This window comes from Exophiala oligosperma, assembly GCF_000835515.1.
Source record: "Exophiala oligosperma strain CBS 72588 unplaced genomic scaffold supercont1.8, whole genome shotgun sequence".
NCBI classification, from domain to species: domain Eukaryota; kingdom Fungi; phylum Ascomycota; class Eurotiomycetes; order Chaetothyriales; family Herpotrichiellaceae; genus Exophiala; species Exophiala oligosperma.
In genome coordinates, this window is record NW_015622825.1 from 407,014 (window position 1) to 428,821 (window position 21,808).

General features: G+C 53.7%; 10 protein-coding genes across 10 annotated transcripts; 6 read left to right on the forward strand and 4 right to left on the reverse strand.

The window, feature by feature from the left end:
• Positions 1 to 281: 281 nt before the first annotated feature.
• On the reverse strand, positions 282 to 3,068 carry PV06_08169 (uncharacterized protein; the record flags this gene model as incomplete). The annotated part of the gene is made up of 7 exons (XM_016409475.1): positions 282 to 1,371; positions 1,454 to 1,704; positions 1,774 to 2,133; positions 2,192 to 2,386; positions 2,441 to 2,713; positions 2,770 to 2,791; positions 2,863 to 3,068. The coding sequence occupies 7 exons, from the start codon at positions 3,066 to 3,068 to the stop codon at positions 1,062 to 1,064; spliced, it is 1,617 nt and encodes a 538-aa protein (XP_016259783.1). The 3' UTR covers positions 282 to 1,061.
• A 671-nt stretch (positions 3,069 to 3,739) lies between these two features.
• On the forward strand, positions 3,740 to 7,105 carry PV06_08170 (uncharacterized protein). Its single transcript, XM_016409476.1, has 5 exons — positions 3,740 to 3,887; positions 3,936 to 4,015; positions 4,065 to 4,956; positions 5,024 to 5,415; positions 5,471 to 7,105. Exons 1-5 carry the CDS (start codon positions 3,834 to 3,836, stop codon positions 6,222 to 6,224), a joined length of 2,172 nt encoding a protein of 723 aa, XP_016259784.1. The 5' UTR covers positions 3,740 to 3,833; the 3' UTR covers positions 6,225 to 7,105.
• On the reverse strand, positions 6,302 to 7,864 carry PV06_08171 (uncharacterized protein; the record flags this gene model as incomplete). The annotated part of the gene is made up of 4 exons (XM_016409477.1): positions 6,302 to 6,945; positions 7,009 to 7,280; positions 7,332 to 7,557; positions 7,625 to 7,864. The coding sequence occupies 4 exons, from the start codon at positions 7,862 to 7,864 to the stop codon at positions 6,328 to 6,330; spliced, it is 1,356 nt and encodes a 451-aa protein (XP_016259785.1). The 3' UTR covers positions 6,302 to 6,327.
• PV06_08172 (uncharacterized protein) lies at positions 7,084 to 10,775 on the forward strand. Its single transcript, XM_016409478.1, has 12 exons — positions 7,084 to 7,568; positions 7,614 to 8,467; positions 8,552 to 8,627; positions 8,684 to 8,732; positions 8,782 to 8,857; positions 8,923 to 9,018; positions 9,087 to 9,510; positions 9,580 to 9,633; positions 9,693 to 9,878; positions 9,946 to 10,064; positions 10,143 to 10,189; positions 10,251 to 10,775. Exons 2-12 carry the CDS (start codon positions 8,235 to 8,237, stop codon positions 10,454 to 10,456), a joined length of 1,566 nt encoding a protein of 521 aa, XP_016259786.1. The 5' UTR covers positions 7,084 to 7,568; positions 7,614 to 8,234; the 3' UTR covers positions 10,457 to 10,775.
• On the reverse strand, positions 10,646 to 17,532 carry PV06_08173 (uncharacterized protein). Its single transcript, XM_016409479.1, has 3 exons — positions 17,267 to 17,532; positions 16,591 to 17,188; positions 10,646 to 16,533 (listed from the first exon to the last, which is right to left on the reverse strand). Exons 1-3 carry the CDS (start codon positions 17,317 to 17,319, stop codon positions 15,250 to 15,252), a joined length of 1,935 nt encoding a protein of 644 aa, XP_016259787.1. The 5' UTR covers positions 17,320 to 17,532; the 3' UTR covers positions 10,646 to 15,249.
• Positions 11,298 to 12,985, forward strand: PV06_08174 (uncharacterized protein; the record flags this gene model as incomplete). Its single annotated transcript, XM_016409480.1, has 6 exons — positions 11,298 to 11,378; positions 11,515 to 11,684; positions 11,768 to 11,992; positions 12,077 to 12,466; positions 12,566 to 12,710; positions 12,779 to 12,985. 6 exons carry the CDS (start codon positions 11,298 to 11,300, stop codon positions 12,983 to 12,985), a joined length of 1,218 nt encoding a protein of 405 aa, XP_016259788.1.
• On the forward strand, positions 13,275 to 15,226 carry PV06_08175 (uncharacterized protein). Its single transcript, XM_016409481.1, has one exon. The coding sequence runs from the start codon at positions 13,582 to 13,584 to the stop codon at positions 14,980 to 14,982; it is 1,401 nt and encodes a 466-aa protein (XP_016259789.1). The 5' UTR covers positions 13,275 to 13,581; the 3' UTR covers positions 14,983 to 15,226.
• Positions 17,533 to 18,229: 697 nt separating the features above from the next.
• On the forward strand, positions 18,230 to 18,637 carry PV06_08176 (uncharacterized protein; the record flags this gene model as incomplete). The annotated part of the gene is made up of 2 exons (XM_016409482.1): positions 18,230 to 18,440; positions 18,513 to 18,637. The coding sequence occupies 2 exons, from the start codon at positions 18,230 to 18,232 to the stop codon at positions 18,635 to 18,637; spliced, it is 336 nt and encodes a 111-aa protein (XP_016259790.1).
• Positions 18,638 to 18,673: 36 nt separating this feature from the next.
• Positions 18,674 to 19,618, forward strand: PV06_08177 (uncharacterized protein; the record flags this gene model as incomplete). The annotated part of the gene is made up of 1 exon (XM_016409483.1): positions 18,674 to 19,618. The coding sequence occupies one exon, from the start codon at positions 18,674 to 18,676 to the stop codon at positions 19,616 to 19,618; it is 945 nt and encodes a 314-aa protein (XP_016259791.1).
• A 712-nt stretch (positions 19,619 to 20,330) lies between these two features.
• On the reverse strand, positions 20,331 to 21,278 carry PV06_08178 (uncharacterized protein; the record flags this gene model as incomplete). Its single annotated transcript, XM_016409484.1, has 1 exon — positions 20,331 to 21,278. One exon carries the CDS (start codon positions 21,276 to 21,278, stop codon positions 20,331 to 20,333), a length of 948 nt encoding a protein of 315 aa, XP_016259792.1.
• Between the last annotated feature and the right edge of the window lie 530 nt (positions 21,279 to 21,808).

Sequence of the window (21,808 nt, forward strand, 5' to 3'; positions counted from 1 at the left end):
CGAAAAGTACCTACTTGTAGGTAGGTAGTAGTTTGACTTAAGAAGGCCTTTTTTATTAGGACTAGTTTTCTTGACCTTATAGGCTTTCACGCCTAATAGAATAGTCACCCATGCCCATAAACCCTCCCTGGTACCACCCAAACGCTTGGTGACGTTATAGGCGCCACTCCTCTACCTCTTTGGAGCCTAATTTGCTCCCTTGTAGGCTAGGCCTCCACCCCCCGTAAGACGCCGCCCCCTGACAATTTGACACATTCACACGGCATCCCTCTCGCCCTCACACGCAACAACAAGAACAACGAGAGGACTCGACGATGGTGACGACGATGACAGCCAACACCAGAGGCCGCGAATTGTTCGTGGACGAGGAAGGCGAGGAGGGGACGTCCAGATCGGCCACCTTTGAGGACGTCTCAATGACGACCAACTAAATTCTGTCGGACGGTTCCAACGTGAGTGAACCTTTGTCAATGTTTGTCGCGACGACCAATTTTGGCCCTGGAGACCGTGTTGAGGTGCGACAAGCGAGGTACCGTGATTTGAAAAAAAAAGATATGCAAACTACTGTAGAGAAGAATTCTATCATCTAGATAAATGTAAAATCCTCCCACTACGGTGGTGAGGTCGTTTTCTGCTCGGCATCACAGGAGGCATAACCCTAAGCTCGCGTACACAGGCACCACGGGCATCACAGAAAAAGAATACCCGGGGCGTTGATCGTACTCCGGTACGGGTGGACAGGGATGGACAGAGTCACTCACCTACCCACCCAAGGTACTCGTTCACCTCGGGGTGAGGTAGGATTGAATAGCTCGGTCGCGTAACGCAGAGAGAGGTACGCCGCACTCCGTACGGGGTGCTCGAAAGGGAGCCGTCCCGGATGCCACACCGTACCCACCCAAAGGTACCTAGGTACTTGCGTATCTAACCAGCGGTCGTGGCGTGGAGGACTACCGATCACGAGTGAGGGAACCACTCCTGGTCGCAGTTGGGTGCACCCCTGACCCGAGTGGCCAAATCAGTCAAAGAATGTCGCCGGATTTTCAACCATTCTCTGATCATCATCCCGTAGCTTTCTGGGTTGACTTGTCGGCTTCACTTTGGAGGATTTCGGCCACCGCGAGTACTTTCTCTTCGTCGAACCTCCTTCCGATGATCTGCACCCCGACCGGGAGACCGTCCATGGACGCGAGATCGTACAGTCGGCGGTTGTAGGCGTTGAACGGATTAGAAAGCCCGGCCGAACGGTCTCGGTCTGTCGTCGATGTCGCGTTGACGTCGTGCGAGTCGAGATGTTTCGAGACAATGGTCCATGGAAATGACAATGCCGTGTAGTCCAGGAAGTTCCAAACCTTGGTGTACCCCGTGTATCTGTGCCGATTGAACTTCGGTCAACGCCCCGGGACATCGACGACGTAACAAAAAGCGCACACCCCCGGGAGAAGACACTTACCGAAAACATCCATGTGGCAACGCAGCGTGTCCCGCCACCGGGCTCAACAAGACATCGACGCCCGCGTCGTCCCACTTTGTGTTGTACGTCTGCTGGGCTCGTACTTTGGCCCTGTTCAGCTGCCAGTAGTCGTACACGGAGATGGGCTTGCTGCTGGCGACCAGGGCTTCGACGTGCGGCAGCATGGGTTCGCCCGCGCCGGCGATTTCGCGGCGAATGTCTTCCCCCCCGTCGGCCCTGTAGAATTGATCCTGTGACTGCGTGTGAGGACCGGCCGCAACGGCGTGACGACACTTGTCGACGGCGACGACGAGACTCACCTGGATCTCTATGAAAGACATGTGCTCGGACGTATCCCACGGGACGATCTCGTGCCCGGCCTTTCGGAGGAGAGCGGCCGCTTCTCGCACGGCGCGTTGTACGGGCGGATGGGGCTCGACGATTCCATCGTCGACGATCAGTCCGATTCTCAGACGCCGATTCAGAACTTCCTGGTAGATGGCTTCACGCCACGGCATCGGGACAACCTTTGGATCTTGAAGCCACGCTTGCGAATTCAAAACTGCCCTCGTGACGGCCACCAGCGATGAAAGTCGCTTGGCCATGGGTCCCACCGAGGAGGGCACATGTTCTTGCCCTTCATGAGGTCCTGGAACCCCGCGGTGTGAAAACCGACTGCTCTGCGACCCTGTTAGCAAATTTTTTACCCCGTGCCTTGTCGGTAGCGGGGCTTTCTACCGTCGGCTTCAAGCCAAAGAGCCCGTTGAAGTGACTGGGGCCTCGAACCGATCCGCCAATGTCGGTACCCCATCCACAAAGTGATCCGTCCAGACTCAAGAGAGCGGCTTCACCTCCAGACGACCCCCCGGCGGTGAAATCTGGCCTGTCTGGCAGCGTCGTCAGACCCCACATTGGATTTTCAGTCTCACCCCACTGGTGTACCCGGTCAGCAGGATAAACCTAGCAGGCCGGGGATGATGTGCCTACCAATATGGTCTGCGGTACATTGGTCTTGGTGATGATCACCGCGCCCAAGTCCTTGAGGACTTTCGTCATCGGCGCGTCCTCGGAGGCAGGCCGAAATGCTCGACCGACGTAACCAAATGTCGTGTCCACACCTGCAATGTCGAATTGGTCCTTCAGAGACATGGGTATACCATGGAGCGGTCCCACAAGCTTCCCGGTCTTTCTGTAATACTGATCGAGTTCTCGCGCGCGTTCCACGGCGCTCTCGAAAAGAGGCTCGGTCAAACAATTGGTCTTGCCGAAGGTGAGTTGGACAGATTTCCATTTTGTTTTTTGGTGACGAAACTCACTTTTTCATGTGCTTCAATCGCCCTGGTGCGTGAGCTGAGTATCAGCGGCATGCACAGGCCCAAAAAGCAAAGATTCTCGAGAGGACAACTTACTGTAGAATGACGGCCACAACGACATCCTCGACAGAGACCTCGCCAGTCGCATACATCTTTGTCAATGCCGGGACTTCGACATGGCCTACAAGCTTTCCAGCAATCGTTGTCCTCCTTTTGTGTGCCCCATTGATAAGTCGTCGGAATGCGTGGATACATTGCTCCCTCTGGGTGCGTTTTCTCTGAGCGACCTCTTCCCAAGCCATGGCTCAATCGAAGTAGAGATACACTTGAGGCCACGGATTAGATGGAATCATGCTGGGAGATAGACCACGCCAAAGAGTTACCGCAAAGGGCTCTCACTCGAAACTGCGGGGGGTCTGTTCGGCGATAAATCACCGAGGTGGCAACCCGGCACTGATTGCACTATGTGAGCGCGCTCCAGTTAGCCATGACTGACCCGATAACGCTTCAACGGAACTCGCCAGTATCTGTCCCGGCTCATCGCCTCGCAGTGCAGGCAGAGCGCCTTGACCGGTGACAGGTGTGCCTTTACTCATCTAGAGTTTCTGCAAATTGAACTGTGGCCATCAGATTTGGCCAGACGGGTAGTGCTGGACGGTTGGTAGGGATTTGCAGGCGCAATGGAGGATGTATTTACTCCGGGGTTCGGCATCAACGTCTTTGTCGTGATTTGTGAGGCCTCAAAGAATGTATTTCCATGGTGTTTGTTCGCATCAGAAAAAGGTGCGTGCCCTGGTTGAGTGCTGTGACAGCCTCGAGATTCTAGGTCTAGGAAAAAGGATCGGAGATACTTCTTTCCGACTGCTACAGTGGCTCATATGCTTCTGCGTACAATACACAGAAGCGGCATGGCCCTCTCTTCACTTGTATTGTCGTTAACTGGTCAATCTAATTACCTTCATGCCGCTACCATCGGAGCCTCTCTTTCCACTGACGCCCTTCTCCTTCCTGTGTTGCCTACCTGGTTCTCTGTCCATCAACCTGGCAAACCAGCACCGCCTCCAGTCATGACAAATGGGGTCTTGAGGGCCTGTACACGCTGTCACGCGAAGAAGATCAAGGTTAGTGACTTGGCAAATCGATCTCTTACACAACTGACTCGCATTCAGTGTGATGGGACTTTGAATTGCAAGAATTGTTCCGATGCTGGCGCACCTTGTGAGCCATATACCAGGCTTAGACGAATCGAGTAGGTGGTAAATGCGATTGGGTGGATAGCCGTTCTCATTCTCTGGCAGATTACACAAAGACACACAGGCAAGGTTGACCTGGCTTGAGGACGAATTAGCCTCAATTTTTAATGTCGATTGCCATCTTGTCAAGACCGGGACGCCATTGGAACCGCTTATCAAAAATTCAAACACGAACAGTGCGGCGTTTCACTGCCCAGCGGCTCAAGGTGATGGGCAAGAGCAAACTCCAGAGATCATTGCTCCGGCGATCCATCATACTGAGCAGCAAAATGATGGCGCTGGCCATAATTCTCTAAACATGGACGCGCCTGAAACAGGATTGCTCGCTCTCAACGCTACGGGCGAGTTGCGCTATCTAGGCCCGTCCTCTGGCTCGTTCTTTGCCACCTACGCGGCATCATTGGCTCGATCATGTGTGCCGAGCCAGAATGTTCGAAGTCATGCTTCAAGTACCACGGATAATCAGATTAGTCCCGAGAGAACGGCCACTGTGGCCAACGTACATCACATACTTTCTTCTGAAGCGATTCGACTTCTGACTCACTCCTTTCGGATCTGGACGTTACCGCTTTACCCGCTCTTCAGCTACAAAGATCTCGACAGTCTCGTCGCGAGATGCGGGAGCCTGCAGACGACTCCTCGAACAGAAAACACAGAACAAAGCCGTGATCTTATTATCTTTTATCTAGTCATGGCGTTAGGATCTATAAACGCCTCCAACACCATTAGACAGCGCTCGGATGCATTATCAAAACCGACTCACACCGTTCCATCGGCCAGTCTTCTCTATGCAAAAGCACTCGAGCTGTTCGAACACGATGTACAACACCTCCGTCCCAGCGTATCCTTGATTCAGATACTCCTGTTGATTTCTATATATAGCTCTTACGGGCCGAGCGGTTTCAGTCAATGGCAGTTGGCAGGCTTAGCAATGCGGGCAAGTATTGGCCTTCGGCGGCCAGGCACTGTGGCTATGCTTTGATGAGGAGCTGACTGTGGATTAGATGACTCTGGAACTTGGCCTCCATTGTTTCCATCATAAGTGGCAAATGCCAGATCATGACAGCGACAGGCGGAATCGTGTATTTTGGACAGTGTACATTATCGAGATTTCGCTGGCCTACAACCTCGGAAGACCACCAAGCATAGTAAACGATCACATCACTGCACCTCTGCCAGCCTCTACGGACGAGAGCGTCCTCGCCCTGCACCATGTCAGACACAGGCAGATCCAGAACAAAGTCATAGCCTCAGTCTACTGTACAAATCCGCCCAAATCACTTTCTTCGGAAGATGGAGCTCGCATTATTCAGGACCTACAGGCAGAGTTGGATGATTGGAGGACGCGACTTGGGCAGCTATGCCAACAGGAACAAAGATCTGCTTATCCGCTCTGGTAGTTCCATACGCACCCTCGAGTTGAAGGAGGACAATTACTGACTTTGAGGCAGCTATTGGGAAAGATTGTATCACGGGACCTCGTTTGTGTTGCATCGGTCTAGTCCTTTGTGTCCGCGACCTTCTTCAGAATCTGCTGCACGCTGTATCCGTTCGGCCGGAACTTATGTCGACAATTTGCTGACCGTGTTACGCACCAGTAACGTCCCATTGACATGGATGCTTGTTCAAGGTGTCCTTTTTGCCGGTCTGACGATGCTTGTGACTGCAAGAACAACAGCCTCGGAACTAGTTCAACGCCTTGATGCGACCCTTTGGTTGGCAGACTTTGCCAACTGGACGAGGAAATGCTCTATGTGCATAGCAATAATGAACGAGCGATGGAGTGAAGATTTGCTATCGAGGCTGGATGCACAGTTCGAGGCACTGGCGAGCGATACACTCACGATGGTTGCAGCGAGCCTCACGAGCAGGAATGAAAGCGCAGGGGCTCTCGAAACATGTGTGCCAATATCGGATCCCACTACCAATATGGCGGCACCCACGTCGGAAGCAATAAGTCCTCCAGCTTGGCCTGGTGACGCAAGCCCTACTTATATGGACTTGCCAATGTCCACCGATCTGGGCTCGCTGGATCCCTTCGGCGACCTCCTGGGCTTTGACAACGGCCAAGCGTTTTGGAACTTCTTCCCCTCTCAGTCTGGCTTCGATGTTCTAGATGCATTGGTCTCTGAGCAGTCCCAAAGGCAGGACTTTCACGCGCATATACATTCCGAGCCTCAGACTTGGGCCGACATGCTTCCATAATCACGATTTTTGAACGTGCTCAATTTGCCCAAAGACGTCAAATCGATCGGTCAAGAACTAGTTGGAAAGATTGTCTCCTATCGGCTTCCTGGTTTCAGCGGGGTTATACCGGGATGGCTTTCAGCTTCGCAACGGCCGCCTGGATCATTGATATGGCATCGTCCAAGAGCGGCAACTCGATGCGAGACTCGGGGTCCAAAGCCTTGTTAAGCAGTCCATATCCATTCGCGTACCGGTCCTCTTTGCTCTGGAAATACAAGTAACTTGTTGCCATTCTCAGGCGATAGCGTCCTCCAGATAGCCCGCGATCATCCTCTCCAAAAGCAGAGCCTGGCAAAGTCGCGATGCCGAACTCTTGGATCAACCAGCGAGACAGGTCAAGACTTGTTTTCACGCCCAATTGCTCTAGCTGGGCCGTGTAGGGATGGAATGACGGATATAGATAGAAGCTTCCCTTCGGCTCGGCAATTGCAAGGCCGGATTCCCGCAGGGCATGAAACAGTGTTGTTGTACAACGCCGATGCAGCTCCACGACTTGTTTGCGGTAGAGATCCATTTCCGGTGATGTCGAAAAGGCGACGGCTGCGGCCTCCTGCGCCGGCGCGGATGCTGCAGACCAACATTCGGACGCATACGCAAGGATGCTTTGCTGGACGGTGGCGCCGAATTCATTGTCGGGGAAGATTGCAAAGCCTATTCTCCATCCCCCAGCGGAGTATGTCTAACAGCGAGCACGCATTGTGGTCAGCAGAATGGACTGGGGAAATTAGGGCGCGAAGCTCACCTTCGACAGTCCTCCTGTCAATATCTTTCTTCCTTCGTTGAAGGCGGCACCTGAACATGCACTAGCAGAGTACTCGCTGTTGAAACAGATGTCGGCGTAGATGTCGTCACTGATCAGTGTTATGCCGTGGTTCTCACAAAAATCCGCCATCAACTCTAGGTTGTCTTTGGTGAAAGCCTGCCCAGTAGGGTTTGAGGGGCTATTTATGAGCATGACTCGTGGATTGGCGCCGGCATGAACCGCTCTATCGAATGCCGACTGCAACGCAGGAACTAGGGAGAGCGTGAGAAGAGCGACGGTCGTTACATCCATGGTCTACTCACACGAGATGGCATGTCGGTCTTGTTCGTCTGTTTCGACCCAAAACAGCTTCTTCCCGGCGTGCATAACTTGCGGTTCGTAGCTTACCCAGGACGGTCGAGGAAGAAGGACGTCTCCGTGAAGGATGTCGAATAATGCGAACAACAGTGGTTTCGAACCCGGGGCCACCACGACCTGATCTGGCCGGATAGCGACACCAAGGCGTCGCGCTTGGTGGCGGGCAATAGACTATTACGAATGTGCGTTAGTAACTAGTTCGTGGTATGATACTGACGCACGGTCAGATGCCACCAACCTCTCTGAGCTTCATTAAGCCGGCGACAGGCTGGTAGCTCGTCTCCTCGCTAGCCTCCCGGTGTGCTTTGAGGACATGCTCGGCAATGGGAAATGTTGCCTCTCCAAAGCCCAGGTGAACAACTCGATGGCCTTCCGCTTGTTTCTTATGGACAAGCTCGTTAATCTGTAGGGTGGGCGACAGGCAGAGCTGCTGTGCCAAAAAGGTCAGGGGATTTTTGTTCGAGTCAAGCGAACCCATGGTGAGTGATTGGCGTGGGTTGATGCTGATAAGACCGTTGATAGGGGAGGTGACAAGATCGGACCAGGAGCAGCCAAGCGCTCCTATATCCGTTTTCCCTTTGTGAGACGATGCGAAGAAACCCTCGAGGCACCGGCGATTTTTTGCCAGACTCGATGGAGTGACTACTAGGAACATACAATGAAAGGATGGGGGGCTCGCCGGGAATTTATCGCCGTGATCTGCAATAACTGGGACTATCCAGATCACCTCATTCTTATCCTGAACAGACCAAGAGCAATGGAAAGAAGATATGAAAACCCTTCGAGTATCCTTCTTTGAAATTTGAAACAGCCAACCCCTTGCAAACATCGCCACCACGCCCGCTAGAATGGAATCTAAAATGGAACTTGCCACCGATGCCAAGGATGCTGCCACTATCACTCCGGCCAGGGATGAGATGCCGCTTCAGCAAGGTGACCTCAAATCAGCCGCTGGTGACGACGAGGACGTTGGCCTTCGTATTATCCATGAAGCTGGCAATGCCATTAATGCTAGCGTTGATCCGGCCGTCACGCGACGTACCTTGCGCAAGATAGACACTTGGGTGCTCCCTCTCCTGGCGTGAGTTGTCCACCAATTTGTGCAACGATCGAGTGTTGAGTTGCGTGTTTCAATTACTTTGACGACTTCTGACGCCCGCTACAGTCTTACAACGATGCTCCAGTTCTTGGACAAATCGACCTTAGGATACGCAGCCATCTTTGGACTTATCGAGGACACCGTAAGCCCCCTGTTATCCACGGCTCTAGATACCCAGTTACTAACAGAGGCTTCTAGAACCTTCACGGAACCGAGTATTCATGGTTGGGCAGTATATTCTACTTTGGTACCTATCTCCGGCACCGTGGATTATCGTCTCTGTACTGATGCTCCAGGCTACATGATAACTCAACCGTTCGCTGCCCACCTGTTGCAGAAATTCGCTGCCGCAAAATGCCTTGCGGCCAGTGTGTACGTTACATCGATGGTACCCTAGTCAGTCAGGTTCAGCACATACTTATCACCTTTCGCGATAGATTGCTCTGGGGAGTTATCCTGTTCATGCATGTGGTGTGCAACAACTGGGCCAAGCTCATGGTTGTTCGCTTCTTCCTGGGCATGGCAGAAGCAATGTAAGCAGGTGCTCCTTGTCGGGAAGGTCGAGATCCATGTGGCTAATTCATGATGATCAAAACTCCAGTGTCACTCCAGCTTTCATCCTAATCAGCGGCGCTTGGTATGCCAGACAAGACCAGCCGCTACGGATGGGCTTCTGGTTCTCCTTCAACGGCGTTGCCCAGATCGTGGGAGGTTTGTTGTCGTACGGGTTGGGACACATACACGTGGGGATCGCGTCTTGGAAGTGGATGTTCCTAGTCACTGGAGCCATCTCGGTGCTGTGGGCGATTGTGCTGTGGTTCATGTTGCCGGACAACCAAGGCACGGCATGGTTTTTGAACGACGAAGAAAAGTATGCCTCGATCGAGATGGTCCGTCAGAACCACACCGGCATTCACAATACCAAATTCCGCCGCGAGCAGCTTGTCGAAGCTCTATGCGACTTCAAGACATGGGCCTTTTTCTGGATGGCTCTGATTTGGAATGTTCCTAATTCCATAGCGACTGTAAGTTTTTTGTTTGGGATCGTCGATGCTATGCATATGTCAGAAAGTTATCGCTGACCGTGGTATCAGTTTGGCAGTCTTGTTATCAAAAACTTTGACTACGGCGTGCTCGAGACGACATTGGTGAGTGTCAAAATATCAGGTTTGCCAAAGTCATTACCACTGACAGTTTCCGTGTTCAGCTTGGGATGCCCGCCGGAGCTCTCGAATTCGTCCTCATGTTGATAATTACCTGGGTATGCCTCAAGGTCGCAAATACCCGGACATGGTGCATGATCACTGCCCTGACCATCGCCCTTGTCGGGTCGATCATGGTCTTTGCGGCTCCTTACCACAACAAGGCCGCTCTGCTGGCTGGATACTACATGGTAAGTGTTGACTACTTCCGTTCTTGTTAGAGCCCGAATGCTGACAATGATTGTCCCAATGACCCAGATTTATGCTTTTCCCACAGGTTACATTTTACTTTTATCCATGATCTCTGCCAACACTGCCGGCCACACGAAGAAAGTGGTCACAAACTCGATGGCTATGATTGGCTATAGCACTGGAAAGTGAGTTTCTTTTCCTCTTACCCCTTGCCGCAGTTCTATTACCCTTGATACGTGGACGTGACTGACCAATACTTCTAGCATCATTGGACCACAGTTCTTCAAGCCATCCCAACAACCTCGCTACGGTGAGTATCTCTTCCTACGCCATGGGCTTGCCGCGCCTTTGAATACTGACCAAAGCTTTAGGCCTTGGGATTGGAGCTTGTCTGGTTTCTTTTGCCATACTGATCGTCATGCTCATTGGAGTTCGTATTTATCTGGTTTTCCAGAACAAGCGCCGCGATATTACGAGACAGCAAATTCACGGGCAGGTTGAGGATCATACGACGACCGAATTCGACTTCAAAAATTTGACGGACAAGCAAAACCCGCTCTTCGTTTATGCCTACTAGGATTGGCATTCCCGGGAGAGGAGTTAGTTGCCAGGGCAGAAGAATGTTCGGTCATGTACATTAAGAGTCTGGCACGTCGAATAATTACTTTGAGCGCCGTGTCGGCTGAAGCAGATGATGTACTATCAAGCTTGAGTACGGACAAAGGATTTATCGGTCCTTCGACAGGCAATAATTGCAGAAATGGGCAGAGGAATGGAGGGTTTTTTCGTCTCTACTCTGGCACTTAGAGCTGTATTCCTGTAAAGTCGACATGATGGCCTCGATGGCCCTTCCATGTTCAGGTCGACCCTGAGGCATTCCCAATACTACTATCCAGATACAAAATGCGTTGTACGTCGAATCAAGAAAAGGTCATCGCCGATTCCATGACTCGATTTATCTGCAACATCGCCCTTTATCCTTGGATGTTCTCCTTATAACAGCAGCAGCATCCTACAAGCATCAGGTCTGCAGCATTACGGACGCCTAGTAAGTAGTGACACTATAGTACTCTCTTAGCGGCATTCATACCTACGGATCAGGCGCCGAACTTGTAATTCGGCACTCGAACCGCGCGGCTCATACCTCCTCCAATTGTGGATTTGATGATAGGCAATTCGGCGCCGCAACGCCGAAGAGACTGGTCGATGCCAACCTCACACATTCGGCTCAATTCCTTGATATAATCAAGGCATTATGCCGAGTACCACAGAGAGGGAAAATAGGATCATTGTGGGACTAGTTCTGTGCGCCGACGACCTCGACGACAACGACGCCCGTCCAGGAATCAGAATTCTCAAAGAGCCGCGAAGGTGCATTCATACCAGCTGACCCGATAGACAGCTTCTTCTGCATCAACATGGGACTACAAGAGTACCAAAAGATTGCCGACGAAACTATCACGATCGCGTCTCCCGAGCTGAGGGATATAAATTGGGATGTAAGTCGGTCTCAGGATAACAGCATACAATCTTTGTCGGTCGCTGGTGTGGCCATGTCCGTTGCGGTTTCATCCCACGATCACGTCCCAACCTGATGCTTCTGGACGCGACGAACTGACGCTCGACAACACCCAGATACATTCGCACCCCGAGGTTTTATTTCAAGAGCGTCATGCCCACAAGGTGCTGAGTGATTTCCTCGAGCAGCGAGGCTTTGAAGTTCACCGCGGTGCCTTTGGGCTCGAGACGGCCTTCAAAGCCACGTATGGTCCCGAAGGGGCTCGCGCCGTGGCGATTAATCTCGAGTACGTTACAGCCAGACATTCCCCGGTCTACCGAGGGGATTTTGTGCTCCCAATTCATGTGGCTTACGGACCTTTTCGACCAGGTACGATGCACTGGAGCACATTGGACACGCCTGCGGCCACAATCTGATCGCCACGGCGGGGCTGGCGGCTGCCATTGGGACGGCCGAGGCCATCAAGCAGGGCTCGATCAACGGCCGCATCGTCGCCATCGGCACACCGGCAGAAGAGGGAGGTGGGGGGAAAATCAAAATGATTCGCCAAGGAGCCTACGAAGACGTGTTTTGCTGTTTGATGGTCCATCCCATGTGAGTTCAGAGCCGGAAACATGGCAGAAGTTGTCTTCCGTGACTGCTCGTGGGTTGTCAGGGACTGACTGGGGACGGGCGTAGGAACAAGGACAACGCATACGTGTCTTCGATGTGCGGGTCCGAATTGACCATCGAATATATCGGCAAGCCCGCGCACGCGATGGTGGCTCCGTGGGACGGCATCAACGCACTCGACGCCGTGACCCTGCTACAGACCAGCATCGGCCTGCTTCGACAGCAGATCATGCCCTCGGACCGCATCAGGGGCGTCGTGCTCCAGGCCGGCCAGCGCTCGGGCGTGATCCCGGCCTACGCCAAAGCACGCTACTGTGTCCGGTCTGCCAGTCTGGAGAGGTATCGTGTCCTGAAGCGGAAGTTTATCAATTGCATGGAGGCCGCGGCGCTGGCGACCGGCTGCGAGCTGAAGACGGACTGGCTCCCTGCGTACTGGGACATCCGGACCAACGAAGCGTGAGACTTTGACATCCTCGGTTTTTTTTCCCTTGAGCCCCTCCGAGGAGGTTACCCCCCTTTAGGGAGCTTGACAGCTGACTTCGGTCCCCAAATTAGACTCGCAGGCAAGTTCGTCGAGCACATGGAACGTCAGGGCGTGGCGTTCCGCCCCGCCTACGAGCAGAAGATGGACCGCGAGTGCTTCAGTACCGACATGGGCAACGTGACCTACGTCGTTCCCAGCATCCACCCCACGTTCGAGGTACGTTTGTTTTTCTCGTGTCCGCGTCGTCAAGACAAAGACAGGCTTTTTCCCCTGACCCGGCGCAGATCGTCAGCCCCGGAGGCTCCATACACACGGCAGACTACGCCGCCGCGGTGCGAACGCAGGACGCGCACGATCGGACGCTCAGGTGTGGCAGGGCCATGGCTTCGACGGCGCTGCAGGTGCTGGCGGACGACGACTTTGCCGCCGCGGTGAGACGGGAGTTTGACGCCCAGGACTGGTCCATTGCCGCCGATCCGGCCGTGGCGTAAATCTTTCATTGCACGAGTGTATATAGCATAACTCTATCATGTGTCACGTTTCGCTCCGCTCCAGATGTGCACTACACGTATGGGTATCGTGGCGGGTAGAAAGAGTAGGAGAGACGACGTCGACGTGAGAGCCTCGGTACGGAGAGGATCAATGGTACCCGTGCGGGATGGCTTTTTCTCCGGGCGTGCGGCGGACAAGATCGCGGGACAGATGACGATCTGGCGCCAGAAAATCCTTCCACGTCAAAAGAAAATAGCGAAGACTTCTACAACAATAACCAAGGGTCGACAAATCCAAGTGACCCCCAGGCAAAAGACATTCCCCCGGGGATCTGTTGGATTGATGGCACACAGAACAAAGGACCTGGAGTGGTCGTAGAACCTGGCGCTTGTCGTACTGCGTCACCATCTCGGCAAACCGTGGCCCAAGTCATCGACAGGGCGTGGGCTTCTCGTCCCTCGAAACCTCGTCAAATTTTCCATTTTCTTGATCCAAACATCTCTTTCCGTCAGTCGACCCTGCGATCTGAGGCGTGGGATGACAATATTCGACCATTCTACAGAATTCAACGCTTCCACGTCGTGACGGTGTGAAAATGATCAACCAGGTGTTGAGCAACTTCGAGGTCACGGCGGTCGTGCTGACGATCCTCAGGCATGCCTTGATCGGCGGCCTGATCTTCATCATCGTACTATCTGGCAACGTTTACCTGTCCCGTAGGGAGCTCAGGCATCTACGACGCCTAGGAGTGCCGCCTAGGGAGAAGAGCAACCTCGCGGACCAATTCGACGCGAGATACGAAAAGGAAGAAGGCGCACCGCAGAACGAACCGATCGTCGTGAAGGCACTCCACGTCTATCCCGTCAAGTCGTGCGCACCCATCGAACTGGAGCGCGCCCTGCTCACCAAGACCGGCTTTGCGTACGACAGGTGCTTCGCCCTCGCCGTGGAGGCCACTCAAGGGGGCGAGTGGCAATTCATCAGCCAGCGCACGAAGCCACGAATGTCCCTCGTCAGGCAAGAACTGTGGCTCCCCGACGACCGGAGCAGCAAAGACGACCAGCTGGTGCAGGCGGGCGGCTGTCTCGTCGTGAGCTTTCCTGACCCCGACGCTCCCGGCAGTACGATCGGGCGCGTGAAGGCCGTGATCGAGGCGCGGTCATTGTCCGCAACCCCACACGTCCGCTTCATTGTCCCATTGCATCCATCGAACGGTCCACCGGCCGGTCGTCAACCAGGTCCACCGTTGAAGTCGTTCACGATCCACAGTCGCCAGGCGTCAGGTCTCGATTTCGGACAACTGCCGACGGTGGTTGCGGCACTCCCCAAGCTCAAGAGATTCCTCAAGATCCCGGAACGTCAGAGGTTCACCATCATGAGGTGTACGCCAGACACCTTGGTCCGTACTACCAGGAATCTCGCACCCCTGGACTACATCGGCACGCCCGCGGTCCACGGGTACACGGATCAACAGCCTGTGCACATCGTCAATCTGCCTTCGGTGCATGCCACTTCCAAGCTGCTACCACGAGAGAACCAGCCTCTCAATGCGCTACGATTCCGCGCAAACATCTACTGCGCAGGCGCCCCTGCATTCTCGGAGGAAACGTGGAAGCGGTACAGGATCATACCCAAACCCGTAGCGTCAAGACGTAGAGCGCAGGTTGCTCCTTTGTTCTCCGTGGTCTGCCGTACGTCCAGGTGCACGATGCCCAACGTCATCCCCGAAAAGGGCGTCTTCGAGGAAGATACCCCTCGTCCAGACAAGAAGAAAGGGAAACCTCAGCCGAGCACGACGTTGGTGAGCCATCGGACCGTGGAGAATGGCAACGCGGCGGCACTTGGGTACCTAGGCATGCATTGCGTGCCGGAAGACTCAACGTTGAAAGAGGCTGTTGAGCGGGGTGGTGCCGGGTTGTACATAGAAGTCGGTGACGAGATTGACATTCTCGAGACAGGAACTCACCTCTACGGCTCGACAGGCGATGATTATTGAGGATGTTGGGAGAATTTGCAAATCTTGCCTCTCGTCGAGTTTAACCCCGGCTGACGTCCCACAACCCCCAAAGACTCCTGTTGTGAGATAGATGATCGGCACGTTTGTCTGACCGTAGATATGCCGCATTTAGGGCTTTTTGTCTCCGTGGGGCTGTTCAGGTGCAGCACCGGCTCTGAATCAGCAGCATTGAGATGTATGGTGATTGGTGAAATCGCATGGTCGTAGCCAGTGACGGCAAAGCTGTACAGTAGATCTCCTGTGGCATCAGAACCGCACTCCATTAATGTGATCCCGAACGGCCAGCTCGACGTCGAACTCGGAACTTCGGAACGTGTCCATCCAGTCGGTGATGATGGGTTGGCTTAGCAGCCACTCGGAACCAGGCCTTCCCGGGCTTGCCGGGCTTCCCGGCGAAGTCGTATTGTCTCCATAGGCTTCAACGATCGGTTCCTGCATCGCCCCATGTTCATCAGTGGCCCATGCGGACTGCGAAAGTACCTCGTAGTCTCCAAGCACCGGATCATTCCTGTCGGGCGCGGGACCGAGCAAGAAGAGTTTGAAACCGCGCCCGTCCTTCTCGGTGAAAAGCAGGGGGATGACACGCGACCGAGGTGGACCGAGCCTGCCGAGCATGCTCGTGTGCAATGCCGCCGTGTTTGACACCGGTTCGAACGCGCGGACCACTGTCAACGCCGTCGCAAAGGCCGGGCCGTTGTACAAACCCTCGCGGCCGATGAGCTGGAGGCGTTCGATGATAAAGTCCCTCCACAGGTTACACGGACAGCATTGCGCGCAAAGGTAGAGCATGGCGCTGAAGCCGACCTCGAACGCCTCTCCAAACACCCACTGGTCTTGGCCACGGCCGTGGGCAGCGACCGCCGTGTCTGAATAATTGGACAACTGAATGACCTCGTTGACGTGAAAGTAGGCGGAAAGCTCGTACACCTCGTCGTCGGCATTGACACGGGACAGCGCCCACATCAGCCTCGCCATGCAGAAGTGATACAGCGCCGCTGTCAACGCCGACTGGTAGGTGTGTTGCGGCCGTTGCAACTGCGTACTCAAGAGCCCGTCGATGTCCCGCCGACTGAGTCCCGAGGGGTATTGCTGGGCGGCCGACTTCAGTGAAGGGTCATTGTACCTGCTCTTCCAATCCTCCACTTCAAGAAGGAAAGATTTGATCCGGTCCGATGGAATCTCCTCGAGGCTCTTGACGAAAGGACTCCATACCAGATCGGCGACGAACTCTTCCGCCGAGAAGACGTCCAGGAGTTGATGCATATACTCGGACAGGACAGATCCGTCCTTGTCTCGTCCGAGAAAGTGCGTTCGCCGTCTCTCGTCTGGGTGAAGCCTGCAGGAGTTCTCGGCGCCGAACAGGCCGATGGGGAGAGGAAGGACGACCCGGCAGACGAAACTCACATGCCGCAGGGCAGACTTGATCGGCAATAATGACTCGGTGTTCCCTTCTTCGAGGGACAGATTGAGGTAGAAGTACTTTCCGATGTGGTAGTGTCGAATGGCAGCGGGGATATTGCCATTGAAACACTAGTTCTCTGGTCAGAGTGAAGAACGGGCTCAGGTTATAAGACGGACAAAGGGTACCTCGAAATATACCAGCAGCAACAGAACTGCAACTCGGACATCCGGTGCGGGTGGCTCCGACTTCAGCTGTCTGGAGAAGCCCTCTATAGCCAAGGTGTATGTCTGTAACGCCGTCACCTTGGTGTCGGCACCTCTGCTCTGGGCGTTGTCCTCTGAACGTGCCAAGAGCAAGGACGCCCTGTGCAAGGAACCGAGAGCGATGATTGCGTCGTAGATACACTCGACCTCCCATGCTTCTTGGCAAAGCATGTCCCTCCAGAAAGGGAAATAGCAAGCCGGGAACAACACAGGAACTGTACGGAAAAGGTACTGGTGGTATGCCAATATATCTCGTGCCCTTGAGTGTGGCCGCTGTGTGGGCGTGGGGTTGTTCGGTAGAGCTATCAGGGGGAGCCCATCCCGTTCAAAGTGAGCGACCGGCTGGGCGGGAGAGCGTGTTGACGTAGTAGCACTGTCTGAAGGAGTCTGGTTCTGAGGAGATTCTCCCGGTGCACGCTGTCGAACGTCGATATATCGCATCTGCTCGTATCCGGCACAATGGATATTTGACGCCTCGCATCTCTCACACGTGGGTTTGCGCTCATCGCATTTGATGCGCCTTCACGACGTTAGTGAGCGGGCCTAGCTTTTGGCGAGAAACGCGTCAAGCCAGACGTGATCTGTCGGTCTCACGTACCTTTGGCGGCAGGTCAGGCAACCTGTTTTCCTTCTCTTGCGAACCCCAGACATGGTTTTGAATCCTCGGCGGTAGTTTATCTTGCACTCAGGATCTCTGACAAAAGGGAAATTCGAGTTCCAGACAAGTCGGGAGAAAGAATTCGAGTCTACAACTTTGTCATCATGGTCTCTTGGATTAGAGATGGTGGGAAGGAAAAAAGTCGCTGACTAAAAGCTTCAAATACTTGGAGATTCGCGTCTGTCAAAGTCACTGGCGCCTCGTCATTGGCGTCACGACTCGATAGTAAAAGATGTACTCGGTTGCTGACTAAAACGCCGATCGAATTCCTTTTAGTTGGTCTGATCTCTCGCTCGTCGGACATTCCTCGCTCTATCTCTGGGGGTTCCATTGCTATTGGTACCTGGACTGACAGATGCGAAGCAGCGATCGCTGACCTGACTTTTGCTAGGCTCTGAACGGGGGCATCGGAACCCTGTCAAGGCGAGTAACATGTGACTGCTCGGTTTGCTTCTAGAACTTTTCCAGTTCCCAACAGCCGAGGCGTAGGACTTTTTCCGTTCTGATAAGAGATATTGCTCCACGTTCATAGCTATCCAAGGGATTCAGCGTAGGGATAATTTTATCTCGCAGGTGTGGAGGGGTTGTCTGGCCATTATATATCCACTGGATAAAGTCACAAAGACTACAGACATTGTATAAGTGTGGATCCATATTCACTGGATACGGTCACAATGAATACCTGCAGAACTATCTTCACGGCAAGGCTCTTTTCACGGTGAAGACTGTGACTAGTTTGTTACTGCCCGACACTTCTTCTCAGGCTGCGTCTTGTCTCTAGAGCCCTGCGTCAACCACAGCGAGATTCGAGACTTTCAACGCCATACCCTCTTTCCTCTGAATGAGCACGGTTCCCCTTCGCGTATTGTTTCGTTGATGTCCACTGCACCTGTCCTCATAAATATGCAATGTCTTGCTGAGAAGTCTGAGCCCGATGATCCATGTGTTTCTTCACCAGGATATCGGCCCGTTGATTTTGAGAAAACAAGGAAGGCCAGAGAGGCTCTCGAGAACGCACCGACCGTTGTGCTTGGGCACACTCTCGTCTTTGCAATGCCCAAACCCCTCCATTGGGAGTCTTTGGTGGACGGGATGAAGTTCAAGATAAAACGAGGTGAGTAATGGTGGTGGTGGTCACCGAATGGGTTCTTTTTCTTTGGATACCTCAACTAATCGTGTGCACCAGAATACCTCTGTCAGAAGTACGGGGACCTCTGCTTCGTGTTTGAGGAAGACCCCCAGACTACACGCAACCGAATTGGGAGGATCTTCGTTCGCCAGGGCCAGTACTACACCGATTTCGAGGCATAGGATGCCGAGAACTTCCAGGTTCAATTCCACGCGACCATGAACTTGCTCGAACATGGTTTGAGCATGGAACGAAAAGATTTCCTCAATCTCCATCGCTCTCTCGCCCAGAACATGGCATTTGAGTACTCGTTGGAACAACTCAGAGGACCTCGATCGGAGACAACTGGGCAACTGGTCTCCTCTCCCGCCGACCATCCGAAAAGCAAACCTGCGTCTGGCAAGCCACCCAGTACCGAATATCAACGTAGTGGAAAATACCAAGCACCTGAGACTACATCCTCCGAGATTTCTCCACCGAAGAAAAGAAAGGCAGAGGATGATTCATCGACGGTCCCACAACGAAGAAGGACTATGATCCCTCGAATCACCGACCGGCCGGCATTGTCACGACCCGCAATTCCAACCCAGGCTACTGAGGTTGAGCCGGCAAAAGCTTTGACAACCATTCTGAGAACCAAGTTTGGTGCCCGCCTGCAACGCGAGTCCACCTTCTTGCCAGGAGCGGAGGTCTTTCAACGTCGACGGAGGATGTGTGCACTCTATGGCCAGGGACTCATCGATGCTCTTCAGGCCGAACAGAACCATAAAGACGACTTCAATACCAGGCTGCATGAGACAGTTCGCTCAGTCTACACATTCTCACAACAACAACGCGACCGTAACGGGAACAAGTACAATCTCATCGAGCTTGCAGCGTATCTTTCTGGACAGCTTGGTCTTCCCTTGACTCTTTACCTTGAAACTGCTGAAATGGCTTCCAGGGTCACTACCGATTGGATCAACCTCTACACTCTGTATGTGAAGACTCAGGTGCAGATTTGGTATAATCTGCGGGCTCGGGTAGGGAGGCCGTTCCAAGACAACCCTAGGGCCCGGCACGACGTTTTCGAGTCCTTGTGGAGTTCTGAGACCGTGTCAGGGAATTTTTTTGACGCACTGCGATCACTCTGGCTGAAGGTGAATTCCCAAGGCATACTTTGAAGGAATCGACACGTGAGTTCAAGAGACGGTTGCGAGAATGGAAACATTGTGCGCGTTGTGATTCTGCAGAATTTCCAAGTGTCTGAGATTTTGGGATAAAGTATTGGTTTTTTTGACTTTGTACAGCAAATACAAGCACATGATTTCGAGCGATATGCGTCTCGGTGGACCATGTTCTTTCTTCCTAATTAACTACCACCTCTGACCATACCTGGCGCTTCTCCCTCTAGGTACTCCTGTTATAACGTTCGATGCCACCGGTTGGAAGAAGAAGCGGACGAAAAGAAAGATGCCCATGACCAAGCTTGTCGTAATGCTGGGTAGAGGTGGGGTATACGTTGAGATCTAGAATGTTATCCTTGATGTGTCTGTCGGAGATGGGGTCATGGTACCACTGCACATTGTAAAGGAGAAATTGATATAAGCCCGGGGTTTCTTCCCAAGAAACCCTTTTTAGTTTGTGGCCAACTCCGAAGCAAGAAGGCACCTGTGGCTCACAAGCTCGGAGCAAAACCTGGCAGGTTGACACTTGCGAGGTGAGAGGTACTACTCTGAAGCAGCGAAGAACAATGGGGAAAGCCTTGCCATATATGCGTTCATCTAGGCGTCCGGAGAATGAGACTCGGCGTAGTGCGATCTCAGCGTCCTCACAAAGGAGTTGGGCATCTCCTCGTCGACACATCTTCGTCGACACAGGTCCCCCTCGTTTCTCTCAACTTCGGACGGCGACCACGAATAGCCTCGGGTAACGAAGACACACCTTGCCGTCGGCCAGGGGTGGATAGAGCTCGGTGGTTTTCTCCAGGTAGGCCTCGAGGAAGCCTCTCTTCTCGTCGTCGCCGAGCGGGTCGATGTAGGGCCTCAAGCCGGTGCCCTTGACCCACTCGACGATGGCCCGATGGTCTTCGAGGACGTGGTAGTAGCAGGTGTGCCACATGTTGACGTCTGAGCAGAGCGGTTTGAGGCTGTCGTACAGTTCCTGGGGCGACTGGAACGGTCGGCGAGTGGGTGGCTCCGGCAGCCGGTTCAAAGTGTCCGACCATGGACCCTGCGCGGCCACGGCGCGCATGGCGACGTGCGACGGCTCGCCAAAGTTGTCGGGCACCTGGAACGCGAACACGCCGCCCGGCTTGAGGGTCTCCAGGAGTTCGGTGAAGATGCGGATGCGATCGTCGTACGGGAGCCACTGGTACACGGCGTTGGAGAAGAGGAGGTCGGCCGAGTCCGTGTCCCGGAACGTGGTCAGGTCGGCGAGCTGCACGTCGACCTGGCCGCCGCCGCCGGCCACCGAGGAGGAGGAGAGTGTCTGTCGGGCCTTGGCCACCATGTCTTGAGACGAGTCGACGGCGGTGATGTGGGCCGACGGGTACCGTTGGACGAGGACGCCGGTCGAGTTGCCCGGCCCGCAACCGAGATCGAAGATGCGCGCCGGAGGGGATGATGCCAGTGGGGGGATCTGGGATAGCAGGTCGGTGGCGGGTCGGGTCCTTTCCCGTTCGAATTTCAGGTACTGTGCCGCGTTCCAATCCTTGGTCGCCATTGCGGTTGGTGACGAGTGGTGGAAGTGTTTTCGCAGAATATGTATGACTCCTCGGCTTGACTGTTGGTGGATCATCAAGTACCTTGCGACGGTAGTGCTGGCGGTGGTCGATTTAAGCATGGTATTTCTCGTGATTCATGCTCCCACAAGAGCGCACCGTCGAGTTTACGGTTTGGAAAGGGTCTCGATACTTGTACTCGTAAATACCCATGATCTCCAGTGTTGTCGACGTCGAAGGAGTCATTGTTTTGCGCGATTTACCCGCTGTAATCCCGATATCGGGAATTGGTGCTTTCGGAGGATCATGATCCGAGGATGATTATTAGCCTGGTAACACGAGTTACCACCCAGTACGGTGACTTGCCGGATTATACCTGAGGTATTTCTGGGGGAAGACAATATCGAAAATTTGTCCTTGTTCCCTATCCTTGTGCCCCGTGAGGTGAAAACCTTCGTCTGCTCGAACAAGCATAAAGTGAGATAAGGTAGACTCATAATTTCCTCAAGAAACCGGTTCAATCAATGAATCAATTAAGCCCTAGTGTAAGACGGTCCTTCTGACCATGGAGTACAATTGGTGCGAGTGTCGCTGAGCTACCTACCTAGAGTAGGTAGGATCTGAAGCCTGTTCCTGACCCATAGGATCCGGA

Excerpts from the sequence above, each read along its gene's own strand:
- PV06_08170 (XM_016409476.1), top strand. The coding sequence starts at position 3,834 with ATGACAAATGGGGTCTTGAGGGCCTGTACACGCTGTCACGCGAAGAAG. Across the intron at positions 3,888-3,935 it reads GTCACGCGAAGAAGATCAAG|TGTGATGGGACTTTGAATTG; the intron begins GTTAGTGACTTG and ends ACTCGCATTCAG. Across the intron at positions 5,416-5,470 it reads AGATCTGCTTATCCGCTCTG|CTATTGGGAAAGATTGTATC; the intron begins GTAGTTCCATAC and ends ACTTTGAGGCAG.
- PV06_08172 (XM_016409478.1), top strand. The coding sequence starts at position 8,235 with ATGGAATCTAAAATGGAACTTGCCACCGATGCCAAGGATGCTGCCACT. Across the intron at positions 9,879-9,945 it reads TGCTGGCTGGATACTACATG|ATTTATGCTTTTCCCACAGG; the intron begins GTAAGTGTTGAC and ends CCAATGACCCAG. Across the intron at positions 10,065-10,142 it reads ATTGGCTATAGCACTGGAAA|CATCATTGGACCACAGTTCT; the intron begins GTGAGTTTCTTT and ends CAATACTTCTAG.
- PV06_08175 (XM_016409481.1), top strand. The coding sequence starts at position 13,582 with ATGATCAACCAGGTGTTGAGCAACTTCGAGGTCACGGCGGTCGTGCTG.
- PV06_08173 (XM_016409479.1), bottom strand. The coding sequence starts at position 17,319 with ATGTCTGGGGTTCGCAAGAGAAGGAAAACAGGTTGCCTGACCTGCCGC. Across the intron at positions 17,189-17,266 it reads TGCCTGACCTGCCGCCAAAG|GCGCATCAAATGCGATGAGC; the intron begins GTACGTGAGACC and ends AACGTCGTGAAG. Across the intron at positions 16,534-16,590 it reads TGCTGCTGGTATATTTCGAG|TGTTTCAATGGCAATATCCC; the intron begins GTACCCTTTGTC and ends CCAGAGAACTAG.